The sequence below is a fragment of the Coregonus clupeaformis genome, chromosome 17 (genome assembly GCF_020615455.1).
Source record: "Coregonus clupeaformis isolate EN_2021a chromosome 17, ASM2061545v1, whole genome shotgun sequence".
NCBI lineage: Eukaryota > Metazoa > Chordata > Actinopteri > Salmoniformes > Salmonidae > Coregonus > Coregonus clupeaformis.
This window is the reverse complement of record NC_059208.1, coordinates 16,394,002-16,414,463: the sequence shown is the minus strand read 5'-3', so window position 1 is coordinate 16,414,463 and position 20,462 is coordinate 16,394,002. Positions and strand designations below refer to the sequence as shown.

At 43.3% G+C, this 20,462-nt stretch overlaps 1 protein-coding gene and 1 non-coding gene across 2 annotated transcripts; one reads left to right on the top strand and one right to left on the bottom strand.

Moving 5' to 3' along the window:
* Window positions 1-4,704: 4,704 nt before the first annotated feature.
* Window positions 4,705-9,246, top strand: LOC121585882 (iroquois-class homeodomain protein irx-1). Its single transcript, XM_041902184.2, has 4 exons — window positions 4,705-5,205; window positions 6,515-7,529; window positions 7,885-7,960; window positions 8,885-9,246. Exons 1-4 carry the CDS (start codon window positions 4,960-4,962, stop codon window positions 8,940-8,942), a joined length of 1,395 nt encoding a protein of 464 aa, XP_041758118.1. The 5' UTR covers window positions 4,705-4,959; the 3' UTR covers window positions 8,943-9,246.
* On the bottom strand, window positions 8,604-8,684 carry trnak-uuu. The gene has a single exon. It is a non-coding gene; the product is annotated as a tRNA-Lys (tRNA).
* Window positions 9,247-20,462: the final 11,216 nt, after the last annotated feature.

Sequence of the window (20,462 nt, the reverse complement as noted above, 5' to 3'; positions counted from 1 at the left end):
TGTGGTTAGGAAGATACAGTATATGAACAGGACAGAGGTCATGTGAGAGAGAACAGTGGGCTGTGATGGTGCATACTACAGAGATATAAACTCCATTTTGCTCTCTGGGGTTATATTTTAACACATCATTAGTTAATCTGCATTAAGTAAAAAAAATGACATCCCACAGACGTTTAACCTTAGTTCAACTGCAAGACTCTTAAAAAGGTAAGATTATTATTCTAGATTCTGCACCAGTGCTTCTTTCAACATAACCAATAATTAAGGATCCTGAAATTATATGTGCAGGTGGATAGATGTTATGCAACATCACAAATGACTATATTTAATTTAGTACCTTTAAGATCACCTCATCAACAGAATTAGTATATTTCATTTAGTATCTTTTAGATCACCTCAACAGAATTAGTATATTTCATTTAGTACCTTTTAGATCACCTCATCAACATAATTAGTATATTTCATTTAGTACCTTTAAGATCACCTCATCAACATAATTAGTATATTTCATTTAGTATAGTTTAGATCACCTCATCAACAGAATTAGTATATTTCATTTAGTATAGTTTAGATCACCTCATCAACAGAATTAGTATATTTCATTTAGTACCTTTTAGATCACCTCATCAACAGAATTAGTATATTTCATTTAGTACTTTTTAGATCACCTCATCAACATAATTAGTATATTTCATTTAGTACCTTTAAGATCACCTCATCAACATAATTAGTTTATTTCATTTAGTATAGTTTAGATCACCTCATCAACAGAATTAGTATATTTCATTTAGTATAGTTTAGATCACCACATCAACAGAATTAGTATATTTCATTTAGTACCTTTTAGATCACCTCATCAACAGAATGAGTATATTTCATTTAGTACCTTTTAGATCACCTCATCAACAATTGTGGTATAATAAAGTTGAACATGATCAAGTCAAACAGAATCCATTGAAATAAATGTCACTAGAGAGGTACTGGAGCTGTATCTCTGATCACTGATTCAGGCAATATAGTTTACAATGGGATTGGAGGATTTATGCTTCTAGTTGGAAGATGAAAAGCAGGTGTTTACCTGTCTGTTGTCTTGGTTGTACTGAGCTATGGCATGAATGAATAACTGGGAAATCTCCCTCATAGTAATATTGATAATGCCAAATCAGTGAGTATGATGTTAACCAGGTGCATGGAATGAATCTGTCTCTACCACTGACTGGAGAGCACAGTCTAGATTCCATCCACTGAGAGAGTGTGTGATGTGTCCTGGTGTCTTTAATAGCATTAGGAGTGGAGACCATAGAGCTCTAACCTAAAGAGAAGAGACTCCCACTCTTCTCTTTCATGTTCATCCTGTTGGATGGTTCAAGTTGACAGTGTGCTGAAAGACTGCCATCAGTGCAGCCTACTGGTTCCCCTGACAGCGGCGACTCGCGGAGTTTACCGCTACACCTGTATGTATTAGAACTATGTGTTGCGGTGCTTTAGGATGCCATGATTTATCAAGTATCAAATACATATATACAGTTATTCTGAAAGGTTCAATTAGATTCATCAAATCGATAAAAAAATTAATGGGACCAGATTTAGTTGTCTAGTGATTAGGGTAGAGCAAAATAGAACGGGAAACGAGTAAAATATGTCGTTTTCATTTAATTAAAGATATATAAACGTTTGTGTGAATGAACTTATTAATAACCATTAAGAATGCTATGAATCTTTTGACTGAACATAATAAACTCAGAATATATGAGTGGTGTGTGTGCGTGTGTGTGTGTGTGTGTGTGTGTGTGTGTGTGTGTGTGTGTGTGTGTGTGTGTGTGTGTGTGTGTGTGTGTGTGTGCGTGCGTGCGTGTGAGTGTGCGTGTGTGTGGCACATAAGGTTGGGAATATCGATGAGTGCCACCATGCGACATGCGTGTGTGGTTAAAGTCCATCTGTTTCTCGGAACAGTATCCAGAGTGAATACATTATTACTACTGTGGAAGAGAAGCTGCTGCTTTTAGCATTAAGGGCAAACAGTTTCCGCCTGAATGTGTTAACCTACTATTCTCCCGGTGTGAGCGCGCGGGGCGAAGTGGTAATGAGACTTTAACAAGGCTAATAAATCAGTTAACTGAGAATACGCTTTATTGCCCTGACCACGTGCCAATGTTTGCCAAGAGTCACATTTCCACCAGTTTAAATACACTTTCCATGGTAATGCCACATGCATATATATTGTAGACATTCTCATACAACATTGACAGATTAAGGAGAACATCTCAACCGAAAACATACCTCTGAAATGCATAATGCGGAAATAACGTTTTAGACTATGACCTCTGGTTAAATATCTTGCCTAATAAAACGAATGACAAAATAAGTATTGTATTATTATTATTATTATTATTATATTATTATCACCAGCGTATTACTGCTACTGTATTTACTATTTGTATTTTAATTTCCCTTTATTATTTTGAGTGATTCTCACCAACTATATATTTACTTTTAAAATGTATTTTTTCAACATCTCTGTCATCTCCATCAGGAGATATTTCCTGCATGCAATCTGTTCCATCTCTCGCCAGCACATTTCCAGCAGGTTATCACAATCACCGTCCGTCCTCTTTCTGATGTGTTCCGCTGATTACCATCAGTGCCCTCAGATATCCCAGACTGATCGTCGCGCTGCAATATCCACTCTGAGCCATCTGGAGCAGATCATATCGCTGACTCCGGCTCAGTCCCCAAGTATTCAATCTACACAACCCTTTCAACCACCACGAAGACGAGTTGGTTGGTTTCAAACCAAGTAACAGCGACCCCACATAGGTGAGTCCACCTGGTGTTCTGAAAATGGTCGGGTCGGGCGACAGAAGGGTCATCCTTTTCAGGTGGAATTAAATAACAACAACGGATGGCCCTAATAGCGATATCAGTAGGCCAACATATCTTTATGGGAATCCGAGACTGAAAACGTAGTATTGTTTGCATTTGAGTGTTTAGATTTAAACAGCCTAGCGTAGGTTACTTCTTCTAACACTTATTTAGGCCTATTTTTTTAGCTTTACAATACTATGATTTATCTGTGTACACAAAAAAACGAGGTTAGTGATATGAGTGACAATTCGGCTTTCTCTTTAGTTCTATTATTGACCCTATTGATCAGTTGGCAGGTTTCCATTGACCCAGGTTTATTCGACAAAAGAAATGTCGCAACAAAAAAATGTGTAATGGAAACAGAAGATATAGGACACATTTTCTAAAAATCGACAACATTTGTATCAGTTCGACAGGGGTGGATTTTTATTTTGTCGAACTTTCCTTATTGGGACAAATTATGACGGAAATGATTGCCTAATCATTTTGAAGGTAAGCGGGGCACGTGATGTCACCGCAAAACTATAAAGCTCCACAATATTTTTTGTTCAACTACAAAAAAAAATGTTTATTTGCAGGACAATGATTGACGTCATTATGGACAGCGGTTGTAATCGACACAAGATAGTTCAATGGAAACGCACCCTAGCAGGCAATTGTCGCATCAATTGTCTTTGCGAACTTTCTAAATATCGAAACAATTCACTGGACAAGTTAATGGAAACATAACTAGTGACAGGTACTCAAAGTGCAGTTTGTGTTGATAGTTTACTCTAAAGGGGTGTCCAAGTGCATTACAAACTTTGTTAAAACTTTGTTTACAGAATTTTTAAAGATTATAACATGTATATGAATGCATTGTCTTAGTAGCCTAGTGAAACTAATGCCATATAAAATGCCCAACGTTAACTGTTAGACCTCAAGTAGTGATATGGTTTCTCTCGGTTGTCTTCCGGTCTTTGGGTTCCAACTAAATAACTAACAGGCGGAAACACTGAAGTGGGCTGCCTCTTGTTACAACCAACTACCTATATGTTAGAAACAACTATCTGCTTTAAATTGGTCTGATAGCAAAACACTAATCCCCCATCACACACACACAAAGAAAGGGAAAGGGGTGGTGCTAAAAACAGAATGAAGGTAAAGCATTTTCAATAAGCACCAGCAGAGCGGATTTTCAATTAGTGACACAATTTACAAGCTTGCGTTAAGATGACACTATTTGTCAATACACGTTTCTATAGCCTAACAAAGTTTATGTTATTAATCAATTCCAAATATATACAATAATACCTTAGGTCGTAGTGACTGTGGCCAATGGACCAATATTTCAAATGACTTATGATTTTAGGTTTTGTTCTAAATGATCTAAAACATCACAGTTTCATACCTAATTTAATTTGCCACGTGTTCGAAGATTGCACAGAATAATAAAATATTATAAATAAAAAATAGAAAATAGAAAATACAAACAACTTAATAAAATTGCATACTCACAAATAGCCTATAGAAATAATTTCTAAAATGTCTAACTGAGAGAGTAAATGTCCTGATAAGTCCTATAGAACATTTCCACCATTTCCCTGCTGTATTGTTCTCTGTTCATGACAGTTGAATGTATTCAGGAAGTTCCCTGCTCCTTGTGCTTTATCCCACTATGTTGGACAGCTGTAAAATCGTGTAGACAGGTTGTCATACAACAATCAAAGCTTCAGTGAATGGACTGTAATGCTAAACATTTAACATACAATACTCCCAACATTGGGAGAGCGGCCCAGCCAATGCTCTAGCCACATGATCGGGTGAGGAGGAGCTTGCAGCTCAAGTGGGATGCCAATCAAAGCATCAACTTCAAATTGTATCTGAGAGATCAGGCAGAGACCTGGGGGCAGGCACATCAGTTGGAGCTCAATTGTTGATGTGATCACATCCAACGGTCTTGCAGCGGAAGAGAGAAGCTGAGATTTTTTTTTTAAAGAGCAGAAGAATCATTCTGACCTATTGCTGGTGTGCTTCCTGACCACTTTCTCTTTGACTTATTTATTCTTCGGTCTCGTTTTCCGCGGTGTTTTGGCAGACGACTCGGCGGAGAGGATGTCTTTCCCCCAGTTGGGCTACCCTCAGTACTTAAGTGCCTCCCAAGTGGTGTACGGCGGGGATCGGCCGGGGGTCCTGACTCCGTCGTCCCGGGGAGGGAGCTCTGAGATCGCGGGAAACCAGTCGGCTGCTGCCGCTGCAGTCACCTCGGTGTTGGGCATGTACGCAAACCCCTACACTGCACACAACTACAGCGCATTCCTGCCTTACAGCAGTGCAGACCTGGCTCTTTTCTCTCAAATGGTAAGGGCTATTTCTATGCTTCTGGTGTTGTATTGTAATGGTATGTATGGTTGCTTTAAGTCAAGTGTTTCAATTATTTGACCTGGAAAAGGCACGTGAAAATACGGCTGAGAACCATTCAATCTGACATTTCTTTGTAAGTTGCACGTCCTCGCGCCCTCCGAAAGTTTGTTGATAAGGAATAACAATGCATCTATAACTTTTATTTACACGTCTTAATTATTGGAGTAAGAATAATTATCCGTAACCTACTTTGGAAGTGTACTTGTCATTTTAAGTGGGAGTTTGTTTCAGCTGCATTCAAAGAAATGTTGTAAGATGTATAAAAGAGTGTTTAGTCTAGATAATGGTGCATGTGACCCAAATGATATAGTTTGGTTGACTTTAATTATTATATGATTGGTCGTCGGCTTCTTAAATATCACTAAAGACAGCTATTCCTGTTGGTGAATCGAAACAACAAAGGTATTTGCATGAAGCTGGCACGTACACCAATCATTTAACTGCTAGGATAAAATAGTAGCTATATAAACAAAACCATTACGTGAAAACAAATTCCAGGCCCACAATGACCTAGACATTACATTATAATTTTGTCTCGCAACATTGTTCTACTGTTTTGTATTCATTTTGAGGACAGATATTTGAGGATAATACATACGTATTTGTGAAATATTTTGCTTTTGAAGTTTTAAAACTGACATTGAAAAATAACCATTTACAGACACTTTACAAAATAATGCAGTTCATGACTATAGCACAAGATTGCAGCTTGAATAGGCCTTCTCTGACAGACATTAACGTTGCCCATTTTGCATAAAATAAATAATTTAGTTCCATGATGACATTTACATTTCATACTGTCCTACAAAATACACTTAATTTAAGAATTCCAATACTTACTTCCATCTGCATTTGATACTTAAATAACAATAGAAAACAGTTATAGGCTGGACATATAGGCCGCAGTGTAAACTCATATCATTTCGGTCAAATGCATTAAAAGTAGTTCTCAGTAATTAAAACGCGAAAACATAGAATGTATATATGTGTGTATAGCCATACTCCTAAATATATAGGTTTAAATATAATACATAGGTTGTGTGTATTGTCGTTTTCTGGACTTTTGACCAAACTGTCATTAACATAGAAGAGCGGCATAAATTAGTTACAGGGATTTCCAAGCGAGTCGGCCCATTTTTAAATGCTATTCATGTCGAAATGTATGCGTGTTATTAGGCATATATAGAAATGCACGTGTTTCTAAGCTGCATATTAACCAATAGTGTGGCGTTGTTCACCCGTCCAGGGCTCCCAGTACGAGCTGAAGGACAGTCCTGGCGTCCACCCCGGCAGCTTCGCGGCCCACACCTCGCCAGCCTTCTACCCATACGGCCAGTTCCAGTACGGGGACCCGGCCAGGCCCAAGAACGCCACCCGGGAGAGTACCAGCACGCTGAAGGCCTGGCTCAATGAGCACAGGAAGAACCCCTACCCCACCAAGGGAGAGAAGATCATGTTGGCCATCATTACTAAGATGACCCTGACGCAGGTGTCCACCTGGTTCGCCAACGCCAGGAGGAGGCTGAAGAAGGAGAACAAGGTGACGTGGGGGGCCAGGAGTAAAGAGGACGAGGATGGAAACATCTTCGGCTCCGACAACGAGGGAGACACGGAGAAGAACGATGACGAGGAGGAGATAGATCTAGAGAGCATCGATATAGACAAGATAGACGACAACGATGGAGATCAGAGCAACGATGATGACGATGATAAACCAGAGGGCAGAGAGCGAGACCGAGAATTTGACAGTCTGGAGAAACGGCGGCCCTTCGCTCTGCAGCACGAGGCCTTCGACAAATCTAAGAACTCAATTTCCTCCGGGAAGGAACTTTCTGATAGCAACAACAACACCAGAGTTCTGTCCCCGGACAGACAGGGAAGTTTTCAGCTCCCAGTGAACAATAAGCCTAAAATCTGGTCGTTAGCTGAGACGGCTACCAGTCCTGATAGTTCTGTGAAGCCCACCTCTCCCTCCGGCCCTGCCGGTCACACACCGCCTCAGATGCAGCACCCGGCCTTCCTGCCCTCCCACGGACTATACACCTGTCAGATAGGCAAGTTCCATAACTGGACCAACGGAGCATTCCTGGGGCAGAACTCTCTGCTCAATGTCCGGTCGTTTCTAGGAGTTAATCAGCACCATCATCATAACCACCACTTACATACCCAGCAGCAGCTGCAGCAGCAGACCTCGGTGTTGGTGTCGGCTGGAGCAGCGCTCAACGACAAGGCCTCGCCACAACTCAGTCCCAAGCACATAGGTATGCACCAGTCATAACCGTATGCACACTACTTTACTATGATATTTGGTAAGCAAAAATCAGAGCAATTATAGTTCATGCAAAATACATAGCCTATCAATTGTACTTTGTCCAAATAAAAGTGTTTTTAAAAACTACTAAAATGTCTATTCAATCACTTATACACATGCACCAATAGGTCACACACACACACAAACACACACACACACACACACCACACACACACAACTAGAATGTGTTATAATAATTATTATAATAATAATAACAATGACAGAAACATTATGTTATTACTCAAGTATTTCATTAAAATATATATTTTGTTTATTTTGTAATGAGTTTTATCCTTTTATTTCAGACCGTGATAACGTTGTAAGAAGTGACTCTCCTCCAACACAACCTCTGAAGTCTTCATTTAGACCCCTTCATGATGGGTAAGTCGCGTTTTATTTATTGTGCAAATGCAGTTGGGGTAAAATAATTGCAGTAAGATTGATATTAGAATATTGTAATATCAAATGGTTTCCTCCAAAATGGTGTCATTGCGTGGTCTGTGGTGGTTAGACTCTTAGAGGGTACAGGGACTGTTTTCTTGGTGGACAGATGTGAGAGATTGGTCTGGCTTCTAAAAAAAAATAGTTGTTCTTCTCCTGGTGACACGGGGTTTCGGCTCCAGCCCCCCTCCCCTAATTCCCTCCCTCTGGAGGCTGACTACTTATCAAGTCCCCCGTAAAACGGGACCTGTCTGGGGCTCGGCTTCCCTAAAGACCCCGGGGAGCAACCCGGCCCTGGGGAGCGTTCTAGCAGAAAACTTCTCCCAGTCTGAAGTGCTCACATTTACACACAACCTCTTTCTTTCTTCCCGCTATTAGCGCTAGGTCGCTGCTGGCGGTACTATCCTAATATGACGGCCTGTTTGTGATTTATTATATACACATGGAATCATTAGTGTCATAAAATATACGCTTTAAATACCAGTCCCTGATATAGGCTAAATGCGTCGACAGAATTTTACTTTTTAGCAGACGCTCTTATCCAGAGCGACTTAAAGTTAGTGAGTGCATACATTTTTCATACTGGCCCCCCGTGGGAATCGAACCCACAACCCTGGCGTTAAAAACGCCATGCTCTACCAACTGAGCTACATCCCTGCCGGCCATTCCCTCCCTACCCTGGACGACGCTGGGCCAATTGTGCGCCGCCCGGAAGTTTTCACATGAAAATAGCATATAGCATCCTAGATGACATGTTGTGTGTGTTGACCCAGTGGATAGGCTACTTGAAAATAATATTATATTCTATAGAAACACGCTTCTATCTTATTATTCTGCTGCTCATCCTCCTTTCTGTTCTTTCAGCCCCAGGACTCAGCAAGAAGCCACGCAGCGGGTTCTAACTGCCCTCTCCTCGGCTTGATCAAGACATTCTGCCCTGGAAAAAAAAGACTTGACGCACTAAGAAAAGGACAATGAGAAATAACTTCATTCACCGTAGCATTCAGAGCAAATAGCTAATTTGATATAAACTCATGTGGCAGGATTTCCTCTATTGTTGTCTGCTCTTTACCCTGGGACGTTTGGTAGGCTTTTCTTGTGTTGGGGTCTTCTGTTCTGTACATACAGTGATTTACATCTGTAAATAGCGCGTTGACGACATTTGTCCAGATCGTATATTTTGTCTAATAAACTAAATGAAATTATAGAGAAAATCAAAGAATATACATATTTTGTTGTTGTGTTTTCTAAATCAAATATTTAATAGCACGTTTTGAGAGAAAAGGGGACGGTCTCTGTTGCACAATATTATTAAACAATACCAGAAGTTTGATTTGGTTCAACCAAGACGATTATCATTATCATTTTAATAATAATTAATGTTATAATAATAATAATAATAATAATTATTATTATTATTATTATTATTACTGTTGTTGTTATTATAATTATAATTATTATTGTTATAATAATAATAATTATAATAATAATAATAATAATAATTATTATTATTATTATGATTATGGTTATTATTATTATTATTATTATTATTATTATTATTATTATTATTATTATTACTACACACATCAGTCAGGATAAATTGCTTATCATAACTAATGCTGTCAAAGATGTTCCATTCCAATGTAATTATTACGAGCTGAGAGGAAACCGCCCTGTACCTCGTCCCCTGTTAGAGAAAGGGCAGAGCGGGTAAAGCAGGGGATAATACCGACCCTCCTCACATCTAATGTTATTCCACTTTCTAAATGGGGAGGGAGCGTCGACGCATTGAGGTGCTAATAACCGGCCAGATGGTTGCTGGTGCCTGGAAATGGACAGAAGCAGCTGGGAGCATCATTAAGTAATAATGTGGGAACGCCCTGCCCAAACAAAATCAAATGGTTAAAATCTAATCTGTCAGAAAGAGAAGTCGATTCGGTAATATATTATTAATAGTGAGAGGTTAGCGGTCAGGTGACGTTGTTAGCAGGGTTACTAACTGTGTCGGGGTCCGGCCAGCTACATGTGATCGGTAAGGTTATAGGGATGACTATTGGGACGGAAGTAACCCATCAGAGACCAAGCTAATTGTATTGAATCAGTTTGATAATAGGTTCATGATGAGGAACAATTGCAAGTATTATTGTGATGCCAGTTGAAGTGTAACATTGTTTTTGTTATTGGAATTAACGGTGGTAATGTGGATTCACAATGATCAGGCTTCAATACAGAATAAGAAAGATATCCTAGGCCTACATTAAAGACGATAATATTGACAGGTTTCATTCCATTTAAAACAACTATAAAACCCATAAAATGTAAACAAATATTAGCCTTCTTAAACTGGTTTTGTAAGAATTACATTTCATGTGAAATATTTAGTGAGTATAGCGCAATGTCAACATGCTTATTCAAAATGTTTAAATAGAAATTTTTTGTTGTAGTATTTACAATAGACTAATATATTTTGAACACGCTATTTGGAGGTATGGCAGGCTGAACGTGTAGGCTGGCGGGGTGCCTCTCTATTGGTTGTGTCACAGCGACCTCTATAGGCTTCAGTACATTTACAGAGACATAATATAGACCTAGTCAGTGGAGCTTCACTTTAACTCTACAAACACTTGACAACTTTTTTCAACTTGGAATAAGCAACCAAAGTTATCCTAGAATATGAGTCAAAAGATGAGATGTTATCACATTGTTATCTCACAGTCAGATAGAACACACACAATATGCAGTATTTGTGTGTGTGTGTGTGTGTGTGTGTGTGTGTGTGTGTGTGTGTGCGTGTGTGCGTGTGTGTGTGTGGTCAGATAAAGTTTAGAATATAATTGCGCTAAGAAAATTGAAAACATATGTTCTATATTTAGAAAAACAGTCTTCCCCTGCCCCATTGCTTGTGAGGGCCAAATCATTTAAATTCAATGTTAACAAAGGTTATTTAAAATACTTGTTTTCTAATCATTTTACAAAGTCTAAAGATTGGTGTTGTCCTATATTAGTAAACTTGAGAGATTATTTCGCAATGAAAACATATTTGTGTATTTTTGCCAGAGAGCAAGGCAGAGTAATGGAGGTCTAACATAATTAAATTCATCAAATAAAAGATCTAGGCCACCTCACTGTGCACTCCAGCAGTCTCCACCTTGTAATGGAATAATGCTATGTCTGTGTTAATTCCGGGGTCAAAGTGGCTTTATTTTTTAGTAAACGTTGACTTCTTTCAAGGAGAGGAACATTTATGCGCATAAATTTGTGACATTTTGATGGCAGTTTGCTAAACAGTTACGCCGTTAAAGGCCTGTTAGAAAATTAACCAGGTCAGAGGGTGGTAAAGGCAGGACAGGGTCAGATGTGTTTGTTGTGCCTGCTGTCAAAAACACGATGAATTATATTATCAACAACTTTATTTAGCTATACACAGAACTCAGCCATCTCTCACATCTCCATCGGTAGGTTAATTCATGTATGGATTTGGAGATGCTGATGACGGCTGTAAGATCGCACGCTATGAAGTTTCAATCGCCCTTGTAAATGACTATTAGGGATAAAAGGCTAACCAACTCAGTCATGGCACAACATGAAACGCAGAAATATAAAGTACTTATAATATAATTAAACAAATAATGGCTGAATAAACAACATGCCTCAGTGTTTAAATGCGCTGATATTTTCAGAGGGACAAAAGACAGCCCTTCCAGGAAGTCAAGGCAGGTGCGCTGAATGTCATCTTTTACTCTACATGTGCACATCACATCTTCTCACGAGCCTTTTGTGGTTGAAATGAAATAACCCCCCGGTGTTTGGTTTCTGGGTTTTGTAGCGAAGCACGGTGAGGTTAGCAGCGCCGCTAGCTGCAGCCTGCCATTATATTATGTTTCCCTAATATCTACAACAACACAAATCATTTAGCGGTGGACATACAGTTGATTGTTTAATGAGTAATAAAGCGGTTAGGCGCCTATAATTAGGCTGTCACTGTGAGCTGGTCCTCCCAGCGCCCCGGGCCATAGGGCCGGGAACACCGCGGAGAGGGACTGCATTAACACTCCAAACAAATCAATTAAAGACAGTATAGAGATAAACTGTAGAGGTGGTTCGTTGTTAATGCTAAGGTAAGTTATCTAATATTCACCGCCTTTTATTTAATGACCAACAAGTGTAAACAACAACACAAACACAACAGCCCCTGGTATAATACAACAATTATTATTCGTTTAATGACATCCATTATTATAATAACGAGCAGGATGGGCAATTACCTTTTCCAATTAATTAAAGTCAAATATAATTTAATACATCATTGATTTAATGGTTGCTCATGTGATAAAACACAGAAAACTAGAAAAAAATGACATATTGTTTTGAGATTTTAAATTAATTGGACTTTTAATAATTCCTATTAACAAAATAAAAGTTCCTTACATTTTAATAAATGCATAAACATTAGATGCCAATGCAAATTGGCACTAAACTGCTGCTATTTTGAGGAAGAACATTGGACATATGGGAAAGCAGAAAGTGTACAACATGCTAACACAATATGTTGTTGACCCTCATATTATTCTCCATTTAGTCTTGGGCCGTGGTCCCACCACCATACAATGCCTTTTGTTGCTGAACACCTTCAGTTTCCCTATGCTGCCTGCAACCTGACACAATGCAGTGATCCATTTACTTTGCTGTTGACTTGTGCCCTGTGTGTGAGTATGCTTGAGCAGAGAGGTGCCACTGTGGAGGGAAAGTTTATCACTGTTTTGTCTTTTGGCAGGAGCAGCCTATTCACCCAGCCCTCTGCTTTACAACACAATTGTCTCCGCCTCTTTCATCCAGAGATGTCTGTTGTCTTTCTGAAGATGCCTTTAATCCAATCATCTCCATGGTGAGAGAGAGAGCTGGCTGAATACCTCCTGCAGTTTGGCGCAACTGGGAGCTACAAGTCAGGAGTCCAGTAGTCACACCACCACAATGTCCCAACACCGTGTTCAGCTGACTACTCTGCTGCTCCTTGTTTCAGGAACACAATGGGTTGAATGGGACGGATGGCTTGGTCACAGCCCTTTCTTTGCAAGAGACGGGTCAGTATCACACATGCCACAGGAAGAGGTTGGTTGGGGCTGGATGAGACTGGGTTGGTAGGGTCTGGATAGCTGGCTTGGAGGGGCTACATTGTTTGGTTGGTTGGAGCGGGCAGCATGGTTCTTGTGGAGGGGGGACTGGCTAGCTGGGTTGAAGAGTGCTGAGAACGGGTTGGAGCCTGAGACTCGCATGGCTCTGTGTTTTGATGAGGAGAGATACAGCTTAATAGGAGGAAAGATTCCTGTGTGTCTGAGAGCAGACCAGAGATCCTCAGAGGCAGCGGACCAGAGAAGCACGTGAACACCACTAGAGCCATGTGGACAATATGTTAATCTGGACCTGGGTCAAAACACGCTCCAGATATACTGAGGCCTCATTAGGGTCAAAACACCCCCCAGACATACTGAGGCCTCATTAGGGTCAAAACTCACTGCCAGATATACTGAGGGTTCATTTGGGTCAAAACACCCCCCAGATATACTGAGGCTTCATTAGGGTCAAAACACACCCCAGATATACTGATGGCTCATTAAGGTCAAAACATACCCCAGATATACTGAGGCTTCATTAGGGTCAAAACACCTCCAGATATACTGAGGCTTCATTAGGGTCAAAACACACCCCAGATATACTGATGGCTCATTAAGGTCAAAACATACCCCAGATATGCTGGAACCTCATTAGGGTCAAAACACACCCCAGAAATACTGAGGGCTCATTAGGGTCAAAACACACTGCCAGATATACTGAGGCCTCATTAGGGCCAAAACACCCCAGATATAATGAGGGATCATTAGGGTCAAAACACACAGCCAGATATATTGGGTTCTCATTAGGGTCAAAACACACCCCAGATATACTGGGGGCATATTATGGTCAAAACACACCCCAGGTATACTGAGAGCTCATTAGGGTCAAAACACACCCCAGATATACTTGGGGCTCATTAGGGTCAAAACACACCCCAGATATACTGGGGGCTCATTACGGTCAAAACACACGGCCAGATATACTGAGGGCTCATTACGGTCAACACACACCCCAGATATACTGGGGGCTCATTAAGGTCAAAACACACGGCCAGATATACTAAGGGCTCATTAGGGTCAAAACACCCCCCAGATATACTGGGGGCTCATTAGGGTCAAAACATGCCCCAGATATACTGAGTGCTGATTAGGGTCAAAACATACCCCAGATATGCTTGTGGCTCAGTATGGTCAAAACACACAGCCAAATATACTGAGGGCTCATTAGGGTCAAAACACACCCTAGCTATACTGAGGGCTCATTAGGGTCAAAACACCCCCCAAATATATTGGGGGCTCATTAGGGTCAAAACACACCCCAGATATATTGGGGGCTCATAAGGGTCAAAACACACCCCAGATATACTGAGGGCTGATTAGGGTCAAAACATGCCCCAGATATGCTTGTGGCTCAGTATGGTCAAAACACACGGCCAGATATACTGGGGGCTCATTAGGGTCAAAAGACACTAGTGTTCCCATTTCTTTAAGTGGCCAGTGATTTCTATAGGCAGCAGCAACAGGCTCTAATATGCTAGTGATGGCTATTTAACAGTCTGATGGCCTTGAGATAGAAGCTGTTTTTCAGTCTCTCGGTCCCAGCTTTGATGCACCTGTACTGAACTTCGCCTTCTGGATGATAGCGGGGTGAACAGGCAGTGGCTCGAGTGGTTTATGTCCTTGATGATTTTTTTGGCCTTCCTGTGTCATCAGGTGCTGTAGGTATCCTGGAGGGAGGGTAGTTTGCCCCCAGTAATGTGTTCGGCAGACCTCAACACCCTCTGGAGGCGGTGCAGTTGCCGTACCAGGCGGTGATACAGCCCGACAGGCTGCTCTCAATTGTGCATCTGTAAACGTTTGTGAGGGTTTTAGGTGCCAAGCCAAATTTCTTCAGCCTCCTGAGGTTGAAGAGGCTCTGTTGTGCCTTCTTCACCACACTGTCTGTGTGGGAGGACCATTTCAGTTTGTCAGTGATGTGTACGTCAAGGAACTTGAAGTTTTCCACCTTCTCCACTGCGGTCCCGTCGATGTGGATAGGGGGGTGCACCCTCTGCTGTTTCCTGAAGTCTACGATAATCTCCTTTGTTTTGTTGACGTTGAGTGAGAGGTTATTTTCCTGGCACCACACTCCCAGAGCCCTCACATCCTCCCTGTAGGCTGTCTTGTCATTGTTGGTAATCAAGCCTACTACTGTTGTGTCGTCTGCAAACTTGATGATTGAGTTGGAGGCGTGCTTGGCCACACAGTCATGAGTGAACAGGGAGTACAGGAGGGGGCTGACCACACACCCTTGTGGGGATCAGCGAAGGAAGGTGTTGTTTCCTACCTTCACCACCTGGGAGCTGCCCGTCAGGAAGTCCAGGACCCAGTTGCACAGGGCGGGGTTCAGACCCAGGGCCTCGAGCTTAATGATGAGCTTGGAGGGTACTATGGTGTTGAATGCTGAGCTATAGTCAATGAACAGCATTCTTACATAGGTATTCCTCTTGTCCAGATGGGATAGGGCAGTGTGCAGTGTGATGGCAATTGCATCATCTGTGGATCTATTGGGGCGGTAAGCAAATTGAAGTGGGTCTAGGGTGACAGGTAAGATAGAGGTGATATGGTCCTTGACTAGTCTCTCAAAGCACTTCATGATGACAGAGGTGAGTGCTATGGGGCGATAGTCGTTTAGTTCAGTTACCTTTGCTTTCTTGGGTACAGGAATAATGGTGGCCATCTTGAAGCATGTGGGGACAGTAGACTGGGATAGGGAGAGATTGATTATGTCTGTAAACACACCAGCCAGCTGGTCTGCGCATGCTCTGAGGTCGCGGCTTGGGATGCCGTCTGGGCCTGCAGCCACGTAGGCCACGGAGAAGGAGAGCCAACAGTCCTTGGTAGTGTTCCGCGTTGGTGGCACTGTGTTATCCTCAAAGCGGGAGAAGAAGGTGTTTAGCTTGTCCGGAAGCAAGAAGTCGGTGTCGGCGACGTGCCTGGTTTTCCTTTTGTAGTCCGTGATTGTCTGTAGACCCTGCCACATACGTCTCGTGTCTGAGCCATTGAATTGCGACTCCACTTTGTCTCTATACTGATGTTTTGCCAGTTTAATTGCCTTGCGGAGTGAGTAGCTACACTGTTTGTATTCTGCCATATTCCCAGTCACCTTGCCATGGTTAAATGCGATGGTTCGCGCTTTCAGTTTTGCGCGAATGCTGCCATCTATCCATGGTTTCTGGTTAGGGTAGGTTTTAATAGTCACGGAGGGCACAACATCTCCTATACACTTCCTGATAAACTCAGTCACCATTTCAGTTTATTAGTCTAAATTATTTTCGCAAGCTACCCGGGACATATCTCAGTCCGCGTGATCAAAATAATCTTGAAGCGTTGATTCCGATTGGTCAGACCAGCGTTGAATAGTGCTTAGCACGGGTACTTCCTGTTTGAGTTTCTGTATATAGGAAGGGAGGAGCAAAATGGAGTCGTGGTCAGATTTGTCGAAAGGAGGGCGGGGGAGGGCCTTATAACCATCCCGGAAGTTCGAATAGCAATGGTCGAGCATTTTTAGCAGCACGAAAACAACAGTCAAATGTGCTTTGTTAAATTCCCCAGCTACAATAAATGCAGCCTCAGGATATGTGGTTTCCAGTTTGCATAAAGTCCAGTGAAGTTCTTTGAAGGCTGTCGTGGTATTGGCTTGAGGGGGGATATACACGGCCGTGACTATAAGCAAAGAAAATTCTCATGGGAGATAATACAATCTGCATTTGATTGTGAGGTATTATAGGTCGGGTGAACAAAAGGACTTGACTTCCTGTATGTTACTACAATTACATCATGAGTGGTTAATCATGAAACACACACCTCCACCCTTCTGCTTCCCGGAGAGATATTTATTTCTGTCTGAGCAATGCACTGAGAACCCATCTGACTGGACCGATTTCGACAGAATATCCAGAGAGAGCCATGTTTCCCTTAAACAAAGTATGTTACAGGGCCTGATGTCTCTCTGGAAAGAAATCCTTGCCCTGAGCTCGTCGACTTTGTTATCCAAAGACTGAACATTAGCGAGTAATATACTTGGAAGCGGTGGGTGGTGTGCGTGCCTCATAAGTCGAACCAGCTGGCCACCCCGAGTGCCTATCCTCCGCCGGCGATGTTTTGGGTCAGCCGCTGGAATCAGTTCAATTTCCCAGATATGAGAGTAAACAAAGGATCTGCTTTCTGAGCTAAAAATGTAAAAAATAATACTTAAAAATCAAAATACCGCAAAGTTTCGTAAGAGCTAGTAGCGAGGCCGCCATCTTCGTCGGCTCCACGTTGTTCGAGAACACCAGCTGTTCCGAACGACTGTGTGATCCCGCTCTCTGTAGCCGATATGAGCAAGACCTTTAAACAGGTCAATATTCACAAGGCTGCAGGGCCAGATGGATTACCAGGACGTGTGCTCAGAGCATGTGCTGACCAACTGGCAAGTGTCTTCACTGACATTTTCAACCACTCCCTGACCGAGTGTGTGATAACTACATGTTTCAAGCAGACCACAATAGTCCCTGTGCCCAAGAAAGCGAAGGTACCCTGCCTAAATGACTACCGCCCCGTAGCACTCACGTCTGTAGCCATGAAGTGCTTTGAAAGGCTGGTCATCGCTCACATCAACAACATCATCCCGGAAACCCTAGACCCACTAGAATTTGCATACCGCTCCAACAGATCCACAGATGACGCAATCTCAATCGCACTCCAGACTGCCCTTTCCCACCTGGACAAAAGGAACACCTATGTGAGAATGCTGTTCATTGACTACAGCTCAGCGTTCAACACAATAGTGCCCACAAAGCTCATTACTAAGCTTAGGACCCTGGGACTGAACACCTCCCTCTGCAACTGGATCCTGGACTTCCTGACGGGCTGCCCCAGGGTGGTAAGGGTAGGCAACAACACATCTGCAATGATGATCCTCAACACTGGGGCCCCTCAGGGGTGAGTGCTTAGTCCCCTCCTGTACTCCCTGTTCACCCACAACTGCGTGGTGAAACACCATCATTAAGTTCGCTGACGACACAACAGTGGTAGGCCTGATCACCGACAACAATGAGACAGTGTAACGATCCCGGCTGTCTGAGTCGGGTCCTGTCTGGTGACTAGTGTTCCTGTTCGTAATCTCCAGTTTCCCGAGGGTTCGGGAACGCTCCGGGGAGCGCTCTTGTTTTCCGCACCTGCATCCCATCAGCAATCTGCACACCTGGTCCTGATCATCACCCTTCTTAGGCTCTGGCCCAACATCCAGTTCCTGCCGGATCGTTAGCCATGAACAGTATGTTTGTCAGCGTATCAGTCTCTGAGCCATTAGTGTTAGTTTTGTTGTTTTGCACCTTTTGACTTGCTGTGTACTGACCTCCGTTTTGTTCTGTCTGCAGTCTCTCACCCGGAACCTTCACCCAACCTCTGCCTGATGGTCGGCGGCTGCCGAGCCAGTACCGGACCAACCACTGCACCCTCAACAACCCATCCACGCCACCCGCTCTGTTCCCTGGATTATTCAGCCTCACTCGGAATCTATTAATAAACACTCACCTTTGTCTCAACGTACCTTGTCCTGGTCTGCTTCTGGGTTCTGGCTTAGTTAACCGTGACAGAACGATCCGGCCAGTAATGAACCCAGCGGACCTGGACTCTGTTCGCCATGCTATTACCCAGCAGGAGAAGATGTTGGGCCATCATAGCACGGTACTACAGGAGATCGCGTTGTCAGTTCGGAACCTTTCTACCGGTCTGACGGAGGTCCAGAACCAACGCAAGTGTCCGGTGGAGGATCCACTACCGGTTTCACCCATCTCGCCTGCCGCTTCTGAAGCTGTGTCCATCCGTGAGCCCAAGGTACCGACGCCGGATAAATATTAGGGGGAGCTGGGAAGATGCCGTTCCTTCCTTATGCAGTGTGGATTAGTGTTCGATCTACAGCCCTACTCTTATGCCACAGACAAGGCTAGGATAGCCTTTGTGATTGAGTTGCTGCGTGGTCGAGCGCTGGAGTGGGCTTCAGCCGTTTGGGAACGACAGGATCCCTGCATGGCTTCATACCAGGGGTTCACGGCCGAGATGAGGAAGCTCTTCGACCATTCCGTCCGAGGGAGGGACGCAGCTAGGCGCCTGTTTTCGCTTCGCCAAGGAACTCGCAGCGTGGCCGACTTCGTGATCGAGTTCAAGACGTTGGCTGTGGAGAGTGGGTGGAACGAGGAGTCTCTGCAAGCGGCCTTTTACCAGGGTCTGTCGGAGCAGCTCAAGGATGAGTTGATCTCCTATCCGGAGCCTAGTGACCTGGACAGCTTGGTAGCGTTGTCTATTCGGGTGGATAATCGAGTCCGAGAGCGAAGGAGGGAGAAGCAATGGGGTCCGTCCAATCGATCAGCTTCTCAGTTCCCAGTCGGGTCGGGTGATGGACCAGAACACGTCGATCATTCTCCACCACAATGGATTAGTGGAGAGGTCCTCTCTCCCGATTCTGAACCCATGCAGGTGGGGCGGCACGGGTTAACCAAGGAGGAGCGTCAACCTAGACGTAAGACCAACTGCTGCCTCTACTGTGGTAGCTCGGGACATTACATCTCCACTTGTTCCCGGCGGTCGTCAAACTGCCCGGCTCGCTAAAGTTGGGAGGACTTTTAGCGAGCCAGTTTCAACCTCTCAGTACCTCTGTCAGACCCCGTTTCCCGGCTACCCTTGTGAACAGGAATCAGAGCTTAGCGCTTAACGCTTTTATCGATTCAGGTGCCGATGGAAGCTTTCTTGATGCCGAGTTGGTGGAACAGCTGGGGCTTTCCAAGGAGCAATTGCCGGAAGCCATTGAAGCGACCACTCTGAACGGCAGTAGTCTGGCACGTATCACGATGAGGACTGAACCGGTTAAGATGCGGTTGTCGGGGAATCATTCTGAGATGATTTCATTCTTCATTCTGCCGTCTTCCCATGTTCCTCTGGTCCTTGGATACCCCTGGCTGAAGGAACACAATCCCACGTTCGATTGGGTGACGGGCAAGGTAACGAGTTGGAGCCTTGATTGTCATGCTAACTGTCTCAAGACTGCCTGCCCCCATTCGGTTCCCAGTCAGGTGATTGAGGCTAAACCCCTAGATTTGTCCCTGGTTCCCGAGACATATCACGATTTGGGGGAAGTTTTCAGTAAGCAGAAGGCTCTGTCACTCCCTCCCCACCGACCATATGATTGTGCCATCAACCTGGTCCCTGGAGCTGTCTACCCCAAGGGGAAGGTTATACAGTATCTCCCGACCTGAACGTGAGGCGTTGGAGACCTACATCAAGGAGTCCCTAGCTGCTGGTCTCGTTCG